Below are 16,587 nucleotides of genomic sequence, written 5' to 3' on the forward strand. Positions count from 1 at the left end.
TATATTGATAAGGATGGAATTTAATGGCCTAATATTATATGAGGTAGTGTTGCTTATGATATGAGGTAGAGTTGTAGTCTTAAATATTATAAATAAATTTTATATATTTATTATAAAAAATTATTTGAATTATTAATATATGTGAAGAAATTGTTAAAATTATTATTTGAATATTTTTTTTTAATTTCAATTTCATATATATATATATATATATATAATTTTAATGATTAAAAAATTGTATTTTATTCATATAAGTAATTGTTTTTTCTTTATTTTAACTAGAGAAATATTCATATTATATAAGTAGATATTAAGCTTAATAGAAAGGTAAGTTTCGAATTTACACATTCAACTCTATAAGTGAGACTAGGTCTTACATATATATTCATTTACTTTTGATTTCTTTCAATAAAGAATGAATCAATTTTATATATTTCAACATGTTATTACTTAATATTTAGCTAGGTTAATATCATGTAAATATCATAAGTTTGACTAAATGGGTTTATAATGTCCTTGTATGTATATGAAAAAAGATTTTGTCCTTCAAATATCATAAGTTTGGCTAAATGCGTTTAGAATGTCTATATGAGAAAATAGGTTTTTTTTTCTTTTCCTTGTTATACCTTATCCTTTCAAGGAAGGAGATAAGAAAAGATATTGACAAAACCTTTGTAGATTTATTGACTTAACAATTGTAGTTTTAGATTTCTAACTCATAAAAAAAATAGCATTTAGAGAAGAGATGATCTTTCTTTGGTTGATTCATAAAACCCCATCTATCACAATGCCTTCTATGGATTGTTGTAACGGAAATGTCTTTGGTGATTGTTGGGTAAGTGTGCATAACTGTTATAATATAGTGGATAATTTTTTGGAATTTGTCATTTTAGAAAAAAAATTGAATAAACCTTTTGTGTCAGTCCAAATGTCCAAAAGAAGTTAAGAAAGGAAGGGGAAGTAATTTCCAAGGAAGGGGAAGGGGAAGTCAAGGTGGTAGAGGAAGATCTACAACACCTAGAGATGGAGCTAGCAGCAGATCAAGTCAGTACGCACCCACAGGAGGTGATGCAAGTGGCAGAGGGAGTTTTACCTGAGGAAGAGGAGGCAGAGGTAGAGGAAGAGAAGTTAGATGTTACAAATGTAACAAGTTGGACACAGAGCCTATCAGTGCCGAGAAAACGTAGGAACAAATTAGAGAAATACAATTGTTGCTTAGACTGAAGAGGAAACAACAAAATTGCCAGAAGAAGAAAATGTACCTGAGAAAGGGGAACCTTTGGTAGTTAAAAAAGTTTTGTTAAAGCTAAAAAAGGAAGTTGTTGAACCAGCACAGAGAAATACTTTGATCAGGACAGTATGCAAAGTTCAAGGAAAATGCTGTCAAATGATAATTGATAGTGGAGGCACTGATAATTTGGTCTCTACAGAAGTAGTGGAGAAGTTGAAATTGAAGACAAGGAAACATCCAAAACCTTACAAGGTGCCATGGCTTCAAAAAGGACATCAGTTGTTAGTAAATGAACAGTGTGAGGTGGAGTTTCAGCTGGGAAAGTAGAGAGACAAAATTCTGTGTTATGTGATGCCTATGGATGTGTGTCACATATTGTTCGGTAGACCTTGGCAGTATGACAGAGGACCTATGCATGATGGGAAGAAGAACACATACAAATTTGGTAAAGATGGAGTCAATCATACATTTTTGCCTATGGAATAAGAGAATACATCAAGAAAATATGATTCAAAGACTCTATTGTTAAGTGGAAAAGTGTACTTGCAACAGATTGAAGAGGATGAGGTAAATTTTTTGCAAAGTCAAGGTAATAATTGCTTCCACTAACATTTCTTATTTGCCAATTGAAATTCAAGAAATGCTTGTTGGAATTTCACACAGCCATAACACACTAAAATAAAATACTCACACACATAAAATCAAATACTCAGAAATATAGAAACTAGACAAACTGGCGGAAAAGGCAGAGAGCCATCATGTGGTCTCTCATGCTCATGTAAATATCTCTTTTTTTTATTCGAATAATTAATAATACATTTAAATACATGAGCAAGTGGTTTTAAGATAGTGCGTCTATCTTAGACTCACTTGGTTGAGAAATTTTCTCAACTTACACACTAATTTAGGAGAACTAGTTCGAGAGAATATCTCCTCCTAACTAAACTTCTTAGTTTGAGAAACTAACTCTCATGATTTAATTTAATTAATAATTTAATTTGCATTTATAATTGTTTTTAAGAGAGTGAGGCTAACATTCACCCCCTCAATTATAAATCCAAAAAGAACAAGGAACCATCTTCCAAGTTCTCAAGTTGCCCCTAAAAAATCATTTGCCTCAAAAAACTGCCAAATCTAGATGTTGAAGAAACTACAATATGAAGAGACAATGAGTTAGTTGCATGAATGATTCATCTCTAAATGATGCTTGACAACTTCATCATGTGCCAAGCTGTAAAAGGATCCAACTGTTCCTTGGTTGAAAACAGCATCCGGTGTCCACTGACACAATTTGATGAATGCCCACTGGCGTATTTGCTGATGAAGATGGCCCACTGGTTGAAGATGTTGACTGAAGATGTCGAAAAACAACTCAATGTTGCTTTTGTTATGATGAAAGCTGCTCACTGCTGCTTTGTTGTTGGTCGCCCACTGGCGAATTTGCTGATGCTCATTACTGATGAAAAATACCCACTGGCTGATGAAGATGCCCACTGGCTGCTTCGCTGAGGTTGTCAAGACTTTCAGTTTGACAACCACTTGTCAATTTCATTCACATTTTCCCCCCTTTGTCAGCTGAAAGAAGAGACAATCTTCTTCAAATTATATCTGAATTCTAAACTTGCCCCCTCTAGGTGTAGGAGAGTTTCACTGTTGTACTCCCCCATTAAACTACACGAGAGTACCATCTTCATTTGGCTGTTGGCTACAATATGTGTGAGTGAATTCGATTGTAAAACTTGTACAATCTTCTAGCTGTGGATGACCATTCCCAGGGATCAATCCATGAATAATTTATCTTCAATCTGGCTAACTATCATTGTTTGCTGCATTTTGTTGATGAATGATTCTTCTTGCCACAATGGTGACAAAAATGGAGATCAAAACACTGATCTTCTAGATGACTAGTTCTTTGACAATGAGAACATTTCAGTTTGTCTACAACTATAGTTTGCATGCATTTCTCTTTGTTTGCACTTTCAGTTTGTGTGCACTGATGTCTGTCTGCAACTTGCGGAGAACTTGCTGAGGTGATATGTTCAAGTAATCTGGCAGTGATGAACCGAATGGGCTGTGAATAATCAGGGATATGTAAGTTGTCGTCATCTTCGACATATCCTAAGCCGCATCGATTTTGATTACTTTGAATTTCTTCCCATGGCTTGATGATGGGTTTGGAAGAAAGTTGAATTTGATCATGAAAAACTTCGACACTTGAAGTTGTTTGCATGAGTGATTTGGAATCAACATCTTTATCTTCATCTGTAGGGTTGAATGACTTGGAAGAAGCACTCTTCTGTTGCAACTCATCTCTTTGTAGTTGTGACTCTAGTTTAAGGAACTCAATTGTTTCATGTGCATGTCGAATATGCACTGGAATGCCAGCAAGAGCTGCTTTGTTGATTTGTACCATATCGTCGGCTGATGATAATGTTAAATTGTGAAGAATTTGGGATAGTTGAATATGTGTTGCCATGTTGGCTTGCTTACTTTGAAGTCAAGCTCGCTTGTAGAAGTCATGCTTGAAAATTGCACACTTGAGTTGATGACTGAAATGATAGGCTCACTTGTACTGTTTTTTTATTGCTAATGCTTTAAACACTTGCTTGAATTATTGACTTGATGCTCACTTGATGACAACGAATTTGCTTGAAAGGAACTTTATGAATGCTGTAATGAACTTTACACAGGCTCACTTGTGGTGCGTTGAACTGTTGCACTTGATTTGGTTACTTGACACGCTTGCTTTCTTGGTTGTTTGAATGACACACTCGCTTTCTTTGATTGTTTGAATGACACTTTGTGATTTCTTAAATTTACTCACTAAATCTGCTGATTTTAAAAAAAGGAAGGGTGTCGAACACTGTCGAAAATGCACCCAAATGATAAATGTTCAAGTGACAACTGACTTGACTTAATGTATGCACTGTAACAAATCACATGAGGGTGTTGGTTACAACCGAAAATTCACCCTTACAATTCAAGTGAATTTGACTTTGATTACAATTCAACTTACAAATTATGATTTGCAAGTTACAGTTTTGTATTGAGCTTTTTAAAGAAATGGCCCATGTGCAATTTCAAAAAAATTGTTGTTGAATTGCTACAAAAAAAAAATTGTTGATGTAGATGACAACTTGATTGGATGTTGATGCAGAAATGTCTTGACTGGAGATGCTTGATTTTGTAGCGTCCTTAACTTGATTTCTTTGGTTAAATAATGTGAAATGTTGTAGCAGCTTTTATCAAGTCGATGATGTGACGCTTTGTGCTTATGAACTTAATTGGTTATGGGAGCTTTAATTTCAGGAGCTTGATTGATGACTTGTAGATGTAAACTTTTCTTATGTGCATGTAGTTGTTTTGTTGAAGCATAAGAAAAAGTGCGTTTTACAAAATCGACACAAGTCATACACACAGCGTTCCTAAGATCCCCTTATTCAATTTCGAGCAGATCTAGGAGACAAGCACCACAAAAATTATGTCTTTATTAAATATTGAAGTACATAAATTTTCACCTTCCTTCATCATGAAATAAATTGCGCAAAAAATGAAAATTCTACACTCCTTGAATCTTTTGGAAACTCTAACTTTAGACAATAGATTGTCAATCTCAACATATCTACACTTTTTTTTTTAAAACACTCATATCTCTCATCTGCAGCAATAAAACACAAACATATTCCTTCTCTTCATGCTCTCTATGAATATTGTGTCTCTCTCAACTCTATACGCAAAATTCTCTTCATCTAAGATCTATTGGCAGTCGTTGAGAATTGATCGAATTCATGGCTTGGCAGATGCAATTACTTATGAGCGTAATTGTGAGGCTCTAATACTTCTTCAAAAAGAAGGTTTGAAAAAGAAGAGTCCTACAGCGGCTGTTGTCACTACTCTTTTTGAAGCAGGTCAAGATATCTATAGGCCTGCACAAAATATTTTGCAAAATGATGCAGAAGAGGCTTTGGGTGAAATTCTACAAAAAATTTCTTTGACGATTCTCAAAAAATAGCCATTGCCTTAGGATTAAATAGACACTGAGCAGTCTTGGTCATTCAAGGTACCCCAGGTACAGGAAAGAGTATCTCGGTCTACATGATCATCAATCACCTTAGCAAAGTGATTACAAAAAAAATGTGACACCGCTGGCGATTACAATTTGCGTCTGGACTTCACTGACAGCTAGTTTCAATGTTCTTGAATGACATCTGAATGTGCACTCGACGATGAACCACGTATAGCAATTGGCCGCCCTAAGATTGAACAAATGCGGCTTCCTAAACTGATCTTGTCTCTCTTACGATGATATTCCAACAAAAATATCCTGTCACATGCCATGTACAGCTACATGTTCTGCTTCAGCTACTCGATCAGTGCATTACCAATGTACCATAGTTGCTCTACATCAATTAAAATGCCTATGTATGTTAATTGCTCAACTCCATATGCGTCATGCAACTAGTTAAAATTTGAGGCGCGGTCAAATTTGTTAAAGTGTTGATCAGGAAATCAGGTTGTTTTCATTGTTTATCAGACAGAACAATGGCTCGGGCTCTAATCGGCCATCTGTGTATCATGTTCTCCGGAGCACCCAACAACGGTCTTATGTGGACCATACTTCTTGGATTAGGTACCCAAGATTCTTACCTCACGTGTGGATTTGTACAGAGACATTTGATTTCTGAGCCCCCGTTGACCCAACAAATTGCAAGGGCAACTCAAACAATAAATTTCGATGGACTTGATTTATATCCAAATCACACTTCACTTAAGGCACAACACTGTAAATTTCCTTCTGACTCGTTGTACGTGCCCCTTCAATTGTCACTCGACCTATAACAAGCAAAGGCTCTCAATATAAAAAGTAATTTCTACTGGCTCACTAAAAGAAATGTACTCAGTGCTCTGAATACAAATAATTTCGGCCCCACCAAACTTGAGATGATTACGCTTAGGAAATTGTGACGAGGAATTTCACCGGTTTTCTTCAATTTCAAGAGGCGGCTTCCTAGATGCTCAAATAAAACAACCACTCTGATACCACATGTTGGAGTTTCACACAGCCATAACACACTAAAATCAAATACTCACACACATAAAATCAAATACTCAGAAATATAGAAACCAGACAAACTGGTGGAAAAGGTAGAGAGCCATCATGTGGTCTCTCATGCTCATGTAAATCTCTCTTTCTTTTATTCGAATAATTTAATAATACATTTAAATACTTGAGCAAGTGATCTTAAGATAGTGCATCTATCTTAGACTCACTTGGTTGAGACATTTTCTCAACTTACACACTAATTTAGGAGAACTAGTTGGAGAGAATCTCTCCTCTTAACTAAACTCCTTAGTTTGAGAAACTAACTCTCATGATTTAATTTAATTAATAATTTAATTTGGATTTATAATTGTTTTTAAGAGAGTGAGGCTAATAATACTGGAAAATTATTGTGATATCGTTGTAGATGATTTTCCTAATGAGTTACCACCCATTAGAAATATTAGCCATCATATAGATTTGATTCCAGGAGCAAATCTACCAAATAAAGAAGCTTACAACATGACTCCCACAAAAAATGAAGAAGTCAGAAAACAGGTTCAGGAACTGTTAGATACAGGACTGATTAGAGAGAGTTTGAGTCCTTGTGCAATACCAATAATGTTGAGTCCAAAGAAGGATGGTGGCTGGAGAATGTGCAATGATTCAAGAGCAACCAATAAAATAAAAATTAGGTACAGATTTCCTTTACCTAGAATTGAAGATTTGATGGATTGTTTGAGTGGAGCAAGATATTTTACAAAGTTGGATTTAAAGAGTGGGTATCATCAAATAAGGATTAGAGAAGGAGATGAATGGAAAACTGCTTTTAAGAGAAATCAATGATTGTATGAATTGATGGTAATGCCTTTTGGGTTATCAAATGCTCCTAGTACATTTACGAGACTTATGAATGATGTTCTGAAGGAATTTATTAGTAAATTTGTAATAGTATATCTGGACGATATATTAGTTTACAACAGATCTAAGAAGGAGCATATGAAGCATCTAAATTATGTCTTACACAGGCTACAACAAGAAAAGTTACTCACAAATTTAAAGAAATGTTCATTCATGAAGGAAGAATTGGTATATTTGGGCTTTGTTGTTTCTGTTGATGGATTGAAGATGTCCAGAGAAGATAAAGGCAGTCATAGAGTGGCCTTCACGAAAAAGTGTTTTTGAGGTAAGAAATTTTCAAAGTGTTGCTAGTTTTTAAAGAAAATACATAAGGAATTTCAGTAAGATCAATACTTCTATTATCGACACTATAAAGAAAGATAAACAACCATTTAAATGGACTGTTGAAGGAGAGAGGAACTTCCAGTTTTTGAAAGGGAAGATCACTACAAAACCTACTTTGATTTTGCCTGATTTTAACAAACCTTTCCAAGTGAAGTGTGATGCCAGTGGAGAAGCCATTGGAGCTGTTTTAAGTGAGGAAGACAAACCAGTAGCTTATTTTAGTGAGAAACTAAATGAATCAAAGAGGAAATATTCTTATTTTGATAAGGAGTTTTATGCAATTGTGTAGTCATTGAAGAATTGGAGACATTATCTGATGTCTAAAGAGTTTATACTTTATTCAGACAACCATGCATTACAGTACACTATGCAACAGCCGAAGCTTAGTTAGAAAGATGCAAAATGGGTAGAGTATGTTCAAAGTTTTAATTTTATATTGAAGCATATAACTAGCCAATCAAACAAAGTAGCAGATGCCTTAAGCATGAGAAACATTCTAGTGCAAGAAAGTCAAATTCAAGTGTTGGCTTTTTATTTTCTTAAGGAATTGTATGAGAAAGACTTAGATTTTTAAAGAGGTATTTGAAGGTTGTAAAAATCGTATTTTGTTAGAAAGAAGTAAGTGGCTAGATTATTTCTTATAAGAAGTATTGTTGTTTAAAAGAAATCAACTGTGCATACCAAGTTTTTCTATGAGGGAGAATTTCATCAAGGAGAAACATAGTGGATGACTTGGAGGAAATTTTGGCGCAGACAAGACTTATGAACAGTTGAACAGGTTTTATTTTTGGTCGAAAATGAGGTCTGAAGTGGAGAAGTATGTGAAAAAATGTAAAGTCTGTCAGTATGCAAAGGGAAGAAGTCAAAACACAAGTTTGTATGTTCCACTACCTATTCCAGATAGACCTTGGGATATGGTAAGTATGGATTTTGTTTTGGGTCTACCAAAAACTCAAAGAGGAAATGATTCAATTTATGTTGTGGTTGAAAAATTTTCAAAAATGGCACATTTTATTCCATGTTATAAAACGAGTGATGTTACTCACATTGCTAATCTGTTTTTTAAGGAGATTGTAAGATTACATGGGTTAGCTAAGAGTATTGTTTCAGATAGAGACATCAAATTTGTTGGAAATTTTTGGAGAACATTGTGAAAGAAGCTTGGAACTAAACTAAGTTTTAGTTCTGCTTTTCATCCTTAGACTAATGGACAGACTGAAGTTGTAAACATAAGCTTGGGTAATCTTCCGAGAAGTCTTGCAAGTGAACATCCAAAATAGTGGGATCAAGTATTGGCGCAGGCAGAATATGCATATAATGATTCTCCTAATAGGAGTACAAAGCAGAGTCCATTCTGTATAGTTTATGGAATGCACCCAAGAGGAGTGTATGAATTGCGAGACTTGGGAAAAGCTAAAATGAGAAGTGCTAAAGGAGAAGATTTTGCTACAAAAATTCAAGCAATACATGAACAAGTAAAACATCAATTACAGGACAGCAACATAAAATACAAGAGCATAGCAGATTTGAAGAAGACAGAAGCTAATTTTGAAGTTGGAGATTTGGTTTTAGCACACTTGAGGAAGGAAAGATTTCCAAAAAGGGAGTATAACAAGCTAAAGTTTAAGAAAATTGGACCATGCAGAGTATTGAGGAAATTTTTTGCAAATGCATCTGAAATTGAATTAACCCCTGATATTGGAATATCTCCAATTTTCAATGTTGCTGATTTGTATAAGTATGAAAGTGGAAATGCAGATGATAGAGCAGAGGATCAAGAAGAACAAGAGATTGATTGGGTAAAACAGTTACCTATAGCAAAGGAATTGCAGCCAGAGAGGATTTTGGGCAAGAAATTGTTAAAAAAGACAAGAGGATAAGAGTATTTTCAGTATTTTTTCGAATGGAAGGATAAAACAATTGTTGAAACTACTTGGATGATAGATGCCATGCTACAGAAGTTGGGCAGTTCTCTAGAAGAGCTCATGGACAAGAGCCCATGAAGAGTTTTTTCCTCAAGAGTCTGATGCAGGAGCATGAGGCTTGAAGACAAAAGGCTTCGAATTTATTCCAAAAATACAAAAAAAGTTTATAAGCAAAGGAGTCAGATCCTTTAGGTGTCAATTTACAAAGTTTTCTAGATAGGATTTGAGCTAGAATTTAGGGATTGAGTGATTTTATAATTAGTTCAAGCTATTTAGATTCAATTGAGATTCTTGAGGAGAATATCAACCATATTAGATATTGTCTAATATTAGGCAGTTTTGATCCATTGATTAAGGATCTGATTGTTAGAATGAAATGGTATTTATGTAAGTTCTGAATGATTGTAAAGGGATTTTGACTGATTTGGTTTGATTAGGCCGTATAAGATTAAGTTACAGAAACTGTATCTTTGTGTATTTGTGTATAATTGGTCAATCCCAGAGGAATTTTATTCCTTCTAAATATCTCTGAGTTCTATCGATTTCGAGTTTTGCTTTTGAATTAGAGTATGCAAAATCTGTATTATATTGCTCGATCTTGCGTTTTCTGCATTTTGAAATAATTTGGTTATGTTCTGAAAACATCGTAGAATATGGTTGGAGACAAGTTAAATGTAGGGGAGGTGTTAAGTTTGGCAGAACAGAGAAAAGAAAACCTAACAAAATTGTGTTAACCCAAAGGAGTCTAGAATCATCCGATCTATAGATCCAATAGATCTAACGGTCATTGTGTGCAATAAGCTCGTGTGTTAGTCAAGGAAGAAAAGTGGTTTTATCAATGAAGCTGTTTATCGGGTGAAGAAAAAGTGGTAAACTGTCTTTTGAAATTCTAAGCAATTCCATTAATCGACCGACACGTAGCACTCGAGTGGAAAGAGAAAAGCACTTTATCGAATGGGTAAACATCACGCAAGATCTCCGTCCAATATCGTTGTTGATCGTTCGATAAAGTGTGTTTCAATTAATGGTGGAGGATCGCCCGATTAGTTTTGTTGATTGGGTGAACCAACAACCGTCAGATTGAAAGGTAAGATCAATAATGAAGAGTTAGCGCAATAATGTTTGTGGAAAAAGCGGAAACAATAAGGAAATAACCCAAAGTTTGAATTCCTTTTGATTCCGTGGCAATTGAAAGGTTTGTCATATTGCGGGTACAATTAAGCAATTCTTCTAATTTAGTAGAATAACCAAGTTTGGAGGAAGATGACTGACACTCTAAAAGAAATCCAAGAAGAAGCTCCACCTGAGCTTGCAGAAATTGTTTCTGGATTTGAATGATTATCCATTACACTCTCACCTAGACCACCACAACGTTTGCACTCTAAGTTAAATAGCCTTTCTTTCTTTCTCTATAGACTTAATTCCTGTTATAGTTTCTTTCTATTTCTATTTCTCCTCTAACCCAAGTTTTTGAAAAAAAATCAAATTTGAAAATCTTGAAAATTCCAAGTTAAATTTAACGATACATATTGCCCACCCTCGAGAGGTAAATTACTTTTTATGCTTCTACACAAAATGGGCATACTGGTTGTCGATGCCTTGTTTGATGTTTAATTTCGTTCTATGTTAATAGAACTATTTTTTATGCTTCTACACAAAAAAATATATTGGCCTGAAGAGGTAAATTACTTTATGCTTCTACACAAAATTGGCATACTCGTTGTCAATGCATTTTTTTTTATGTTTAATTTCGTTCGATGATAATGGAACTATTTTTATCCTTCTGCACAAAAATGGCATACTTTGTTTTATGTTTAATTTCAGTCTATGTTAATGGAACTACTTTTTGCATGTTCTAAAAGACTATTGATGGGTAGGATATTGATGGGTATGATGTTGAAGTTTTTTTTTATAATTAAATTGGTTTTATGTGAATGGAAATATATTTTTTTAATGAATTTTAAAAATTTTATATTGATAGGGATGGAATTTAATGGCCTAATATTATATGAGGTAGTGTTGCTTATGATATTATGATATGAGGTAGAGTTGTAGTCTTAAATATTATAAATAAATTTTATATGTTTATTATATATTTGAATTATTAAATATATGTGATGAAATTGTTAAAATTATTATTTGATTTTTTTTTTAAATTTCAATTTTTAATATATATATAAGATATAATTTTAATGATTAAAAAGATATATTTTATTTATATAAGTAGTTGTTTTTTGTTTATTTTAAATAGAGAAATATTCATATTATATAAGTAGATAGTAAGCTTAATAGAAATGTAAGTTTCGAATTTACACATTCAACTTTATAAGTGAGACTAGGTCCACGTTATATATTCATTTACTTTTGATTTCTTTCAATAAAGAACGAATCAATTTTATATATTTCAACATGTTATTACTTAATATTTAGCTAGGTTACTGTTATGTAAATATCATAACTTTGACTAAATGGATTTAGAATGTCCTTGTATGTCTATGAAAAAAGATATTGTCCTTCAAATATCATAAGTTTGGCTAAATGGCTTTAGAATGTTTATATAAGAAAATAGGTTTTTTTTTTCCTTGTTATACCTTATTCTTTCAAGGAAGGAGATAAGAAAGGATTTTAACAAAACCTTTGCAGATTTATTGATTTAACAATTGTAGTTTTAGATTTCTAACTCGTAAAATAAATATCATTTAGAGAAGAGATGATCTTTCTTTGGTTGATTGATAAAACCCCATCTATCACAATGCCTTCTATGGATTGTTGTAATGGAAATGTCTTTGGTGATTGTTGGGTAAGTGTGCATAATTGTTATAATATAGTGGATAATTTTTTGGAATTTGTCATTTTAGAAAAAAAAATGAATAAACCTTTTGTGTCACTCCAAATGTCCAAAAGAAGTTGAGAAAGGACAAAAAAACACAAATCCAATCACCTTAAGAGCAAGTAGTAAAAGAGTGTAAGCTTTTGATCAAGTGAGACAGTTCCATATTGAAAAAGAGCATTTTTTGATCAAATATTTGCTATTGGAACTTGGAAGAGTATCTTTGAAAATTGAGGCAATCAGTGTGGAAAGTTACATAATCTGTAAATTAAATTTCACATAATGTAAGTGATATCTCTTTATCTTTTATCTTTGAATGACAATTTGTTTACTAATTTTTGTATTGAATGATCTTCTATATGTCACAATTATTCTCAAATTTATACTTTAGGATTTTTCCTTTGCAACTACTAGTCATAATAATTATAGTTACACTCGTATATCAACTACATTTACTAATATGATTATGCTAGTTATATTAAAAAAAAAATTAAGTGAAAAATAGATTTCAAATACCTATTTTTATAGATTACTAGAAATATTCCTTCAACTATCTACTTAATAAATAAATAAATAAGCGTTATTCCTAAATAAATTCGTCTTTCACCATAATTATTGAACTTCTTTTACGGTACGTTGAAAATTGAATACGAAGATGTTAGAGACCCTTGAGAACTAATATTTCATTGAAAATACTTATACCTGTGTCATGCCAATTGGCGGATCCCTCAAGCATCTTGCCACATAGACGTGAACAGCAATAAAGGCAAACCCGTGCATTATTTTAACACGGCTAAACAATTAACAAAGGAACACCCGTTAAAAAAATTCCATACCATTTTAAATTGGCCCCGTAAGATCAGATTTCAACCCTAGGAATTGTGCATATTATGGACGTATGGCATGGCGTCTCCTTAGAATAAAGATTTAATTCTGTTTATATTGATATAATTTATATGACATTCATAGTATTTCCATTGAATTTATGATTCGTTAGATTAAAATTTTGTTATTTTTTCGATTATAATAGCATTAATGTTGAATGAATAATTATTGTGAGTTTGTGTTAAATTTAGTATAAGATAGAAAAATGATAGAGTCTCAATACTAAAATTATCTCAAAAGCACACATATATATAACCACCAAAACTCATTGAAACTAAATCAAACTTAAATTTATAATTTATTTCGCACCCATCGATGGGTTAAATACCTGGTGTCATAGCCAATTTTTATCTCAATCCTCCACGACCACAGTTTATTTAGGTCAGGTTCGGATTAAGTCATTCAATTTTTTTATGCTCCTTGCGCCATTCTTCGACAAGCACCGCTTAGCTTGCTTTATTTTAAAGGCCGCTTATAACTGACATTGCTTTATCTGGATGGTTGCTTATAACTGCCATCGCTTTATTCGTTGTAACTTCATCAAATTTAAGGAAAACTAATAAAAATAGAGGAGGCTCGCTTATGGTCATTTTCTGTGGATTGTATTGACAACGACCTTTGCACGGGAAAATTATGGCACTCTGAAAAATATGAGACTCCAGCAACTTGTTCAATCAATATAACCATCCGACAAGCTTGTGTATGATCACATTTAAATAATGAAATATACATATGTATTGGAAGAAGAAGAAGAATATGATAATCAATACAAATGGTCCTGAGAAAGAAATGCAAATGGTGGTATGAAAGAATGAAATCCGTATCCAGTATTATACTAAGAATATGGAGGAACCAGGAAATCCAAACCGGCGAATAAATGTTAAATAGAAGGCGCCAATGTTTCAGTATGGTCTCGCTCCAACATAGTTTCCAGGAGGGTAGTAATTGCATGTGATGAACGTGTCACCGCTGTTACATTTTATGACGGCGCATCCAACGTTGGTTGTTGTTCTCCAAACAATCTGAGTGTAGTGCGTGCAGTCTTGACCAGAGCTGCAACTATTATTTGCATAGTTATACCACTTTTTTTCATCCACCCATGCGCCGACTGCCTCTGTAGCGTTCCAACCTCTGCCACTCCCCCAGAAGATGTTCTCCCCGAATGGACCCTCGGAATGCTGAAGGAGGCAATCACCTCTTCTTTCCCTGGCGTAAACACGAGCATACGTTGCAAGCTTCACATCCCATTTGAGTGGAGGGACTCCCACTTGGTTTCTCGCCTCGTTCTGCGGGACCAGAAATCCTTGAATGGTTTCACTAATGTTCGCACCTGCTTCCGCAACCATCTGTAAGTAGCAGATTGCAACGCTCAATAAAGCTACTACAACCAGAAGACACGATGGCTGCCTCATTTTTATGGCAAGAATAACAAGGTAGCCGCTAATACTCGACAGATGTAGCCTCGATACTGTTTCCCAAATTGCCGAGAAAACAGTTCGCTAGGTGGCTAAAGAAAATGCTTTAGATCGGCCCACAGTTAGCTTGTTTATATACTGTTTATGAACACAATTAACAGAAAAGCAGGAGAGATTCGTTATAAGAAGGAAGGAGTCAAGAAATAGTAGATGTTGGCGCAAACGTAACCGGGGATAACCTATCGCAGACATCAGATCCTCCCAACAGCAAAATATAAGGTATAAAGACAGCCGGTCATAATATTTTTTGTTTGGAAATTCCGACAAGAGCCGGCGGGAACATATTTTGCTCATTATGCACGTCTAGTAAAGCCCAAACTATGAACGAGATGAGAACGCATGCGTCGTTGTTTGACTTTGGCCAATGGACACACCCTGTCAGACGCGCAGTGCCCTGACATGGGCCGCGTCTACCATTTGCGAAGGAATCACAAAACGCAGGTCGACCTCGGCCAACAGGCAACTTAGCTATCATTAAGTTATCATTCGGTAAGTAATTGATAACGTGCTTCGCTAGGTTTTATAAATGAACATAAGGTATTTTAGTGCTTTAAAAGTAATAAAAATTTATTAAAACATTTACTCAGAATAACATAAACGTCTGTAATAAAATATTCTCATATAAATAACTCTTAAATGAAAAATTATTTTCTTTTAACGTGGTAATTTTTTTTAATATTAATTTATTTACATTTTAATTAATTATTTAATAGTGGATATTATGTTAAGGCATTTTTAGATCTTAAATTACTAGTTCAATTTTTGTTCTTAGATATAATTTTTACACATGATTATAATATAGTTTCATTATTACCAAATATATATATATATTTCTGTGAAAAATATTCGTAGTTTTTATTAAAGGAGAAAATTACATTTTGTATATGTTGAGTATTATTTAAGTGAGGTATTGCTTGTTCAAAAAATATGAAAATTTTTGTGCATTTCTCCATGTATGGAGCCAACTAATTGAGAACGAACAAAAATAGAGAGCTACTAGCCTCTTGGCAGAGAGGATATAGTGCTATAAAAAAAATTCTATATAAATATTTACAATATAAGCAAAAAGGTAATTTCAAAAATCCTATCCCTTGTAATGATGCTTCAAATAGATTCTGGGTCTATGAAAGGTTTGTGGTAGTGCTGGTAGAGCACCATCATTTTCCTCCCATATCAACCAAGTATCGTCATCCCTGAGCGCTGCTTCCTTGGATAAGTGATCAGCAGCTGAGTTGCGCTCCCCGTGGAATAAGCGTCCCCTATAGCCGCCTGATCTCTTGTTAGAGGTGGGGAGGGAGGCCAGAGTGGAGCTTTCCCATGCTTTTTCCTTGTTTCTTTCTCGTGTGCCTTGTCTGCATCTACCGGGATTTGTTGTGGTTTTTCTTCCACTTCCATAGCTGGTTAAGGATGACCCTGAAGAGTGCAAGCATCCTAGTCTTTTTCCGCCGATTGATGGCCCCTCTTGTTGATCAGGGGGAAATCCTTGTATACGTGTCCGACCTTGTGTCACCTACGAATTTTGTAGAGTATACCTTCATAGTCCAGTGGCTGCTTTCGAGTGTATGTTCTCCATTGTATGATAATATATTCCTGTAAACTTCCCCTGGTGTCCATATCCACCAGAATCCTATTGAAAGCCATCATGCCAGTGGATAAATAGGATTTATCAAATTCCATGTATGTGCCAAGTGAGTTCCTAATGCAGCGGAAAATTTCTTCTGACGAGAAGTGTAACGGGAGCACTGGCAGTCTGATCCAGATCGGGCCAACGCCTATCTGCTCTGAATCTGGGTCAAAGAACGGTGACCATCGCTTCAGGAGGATAAGGGCATGCTCGAAGTGCGAGTATGATGATAGGACCCAATTCGTGTGATCTGGCCTGGAGAAATGTAAGGAAAACCACCCCTTCACGAAGCTTTGTACTATGGGCAGGTTGGCTAAATGATGTCCCCTAA

General features: G+C 34.4%; 1 protein-coding gene across 1 annotated transcript; it reads right to left on the minus strand.

The window, feature by feature from the left end:
* Nucleotides 1-14,059: 14,059 nt before the first annotated feature.
* Nucleotides 14,060-14,569, minus strand: LOC149240987 (pathogenesis-related protein PR-1-like). The gene has a single exon (XM_089370398.1). It carries the CDS (start codon nt 14,567-14,569, stop codon nt 14,060-14,062), a length of 510 nt encoding a protein of 169 aa, XP_089226524.1.
* Nucleotides 14,570-16,587: the final 2,018 nt, after the last annotated feature.

The sequence above is a fragment of the Pinus tabuliformis genome, chromosome 8 (genome assembly GCF_031772625.1).
Source record: "Pinus tabuliformis cultivar Carrire ecotype Pingquan chromosome 8, CPIR1, whole genome shotgun sequence".
Classification (NCBI taxonomy): Eukaryota; Viridiplantae; Streptophyta; class Pinopsida; order Pinales; family Pinaceae; genus Pinus; species Pinus tabuliformis.

What these genes read in the sequence shown, in the direction of transcription:
- LOC149240987 (XM_089370398.1), bottom strand. Translation starts at nt 14,569, where the DNA reads ATGAGGCAGCCATCGTGTCTTCTGGTTGTAGTAGCTTTATTGAGCGTT.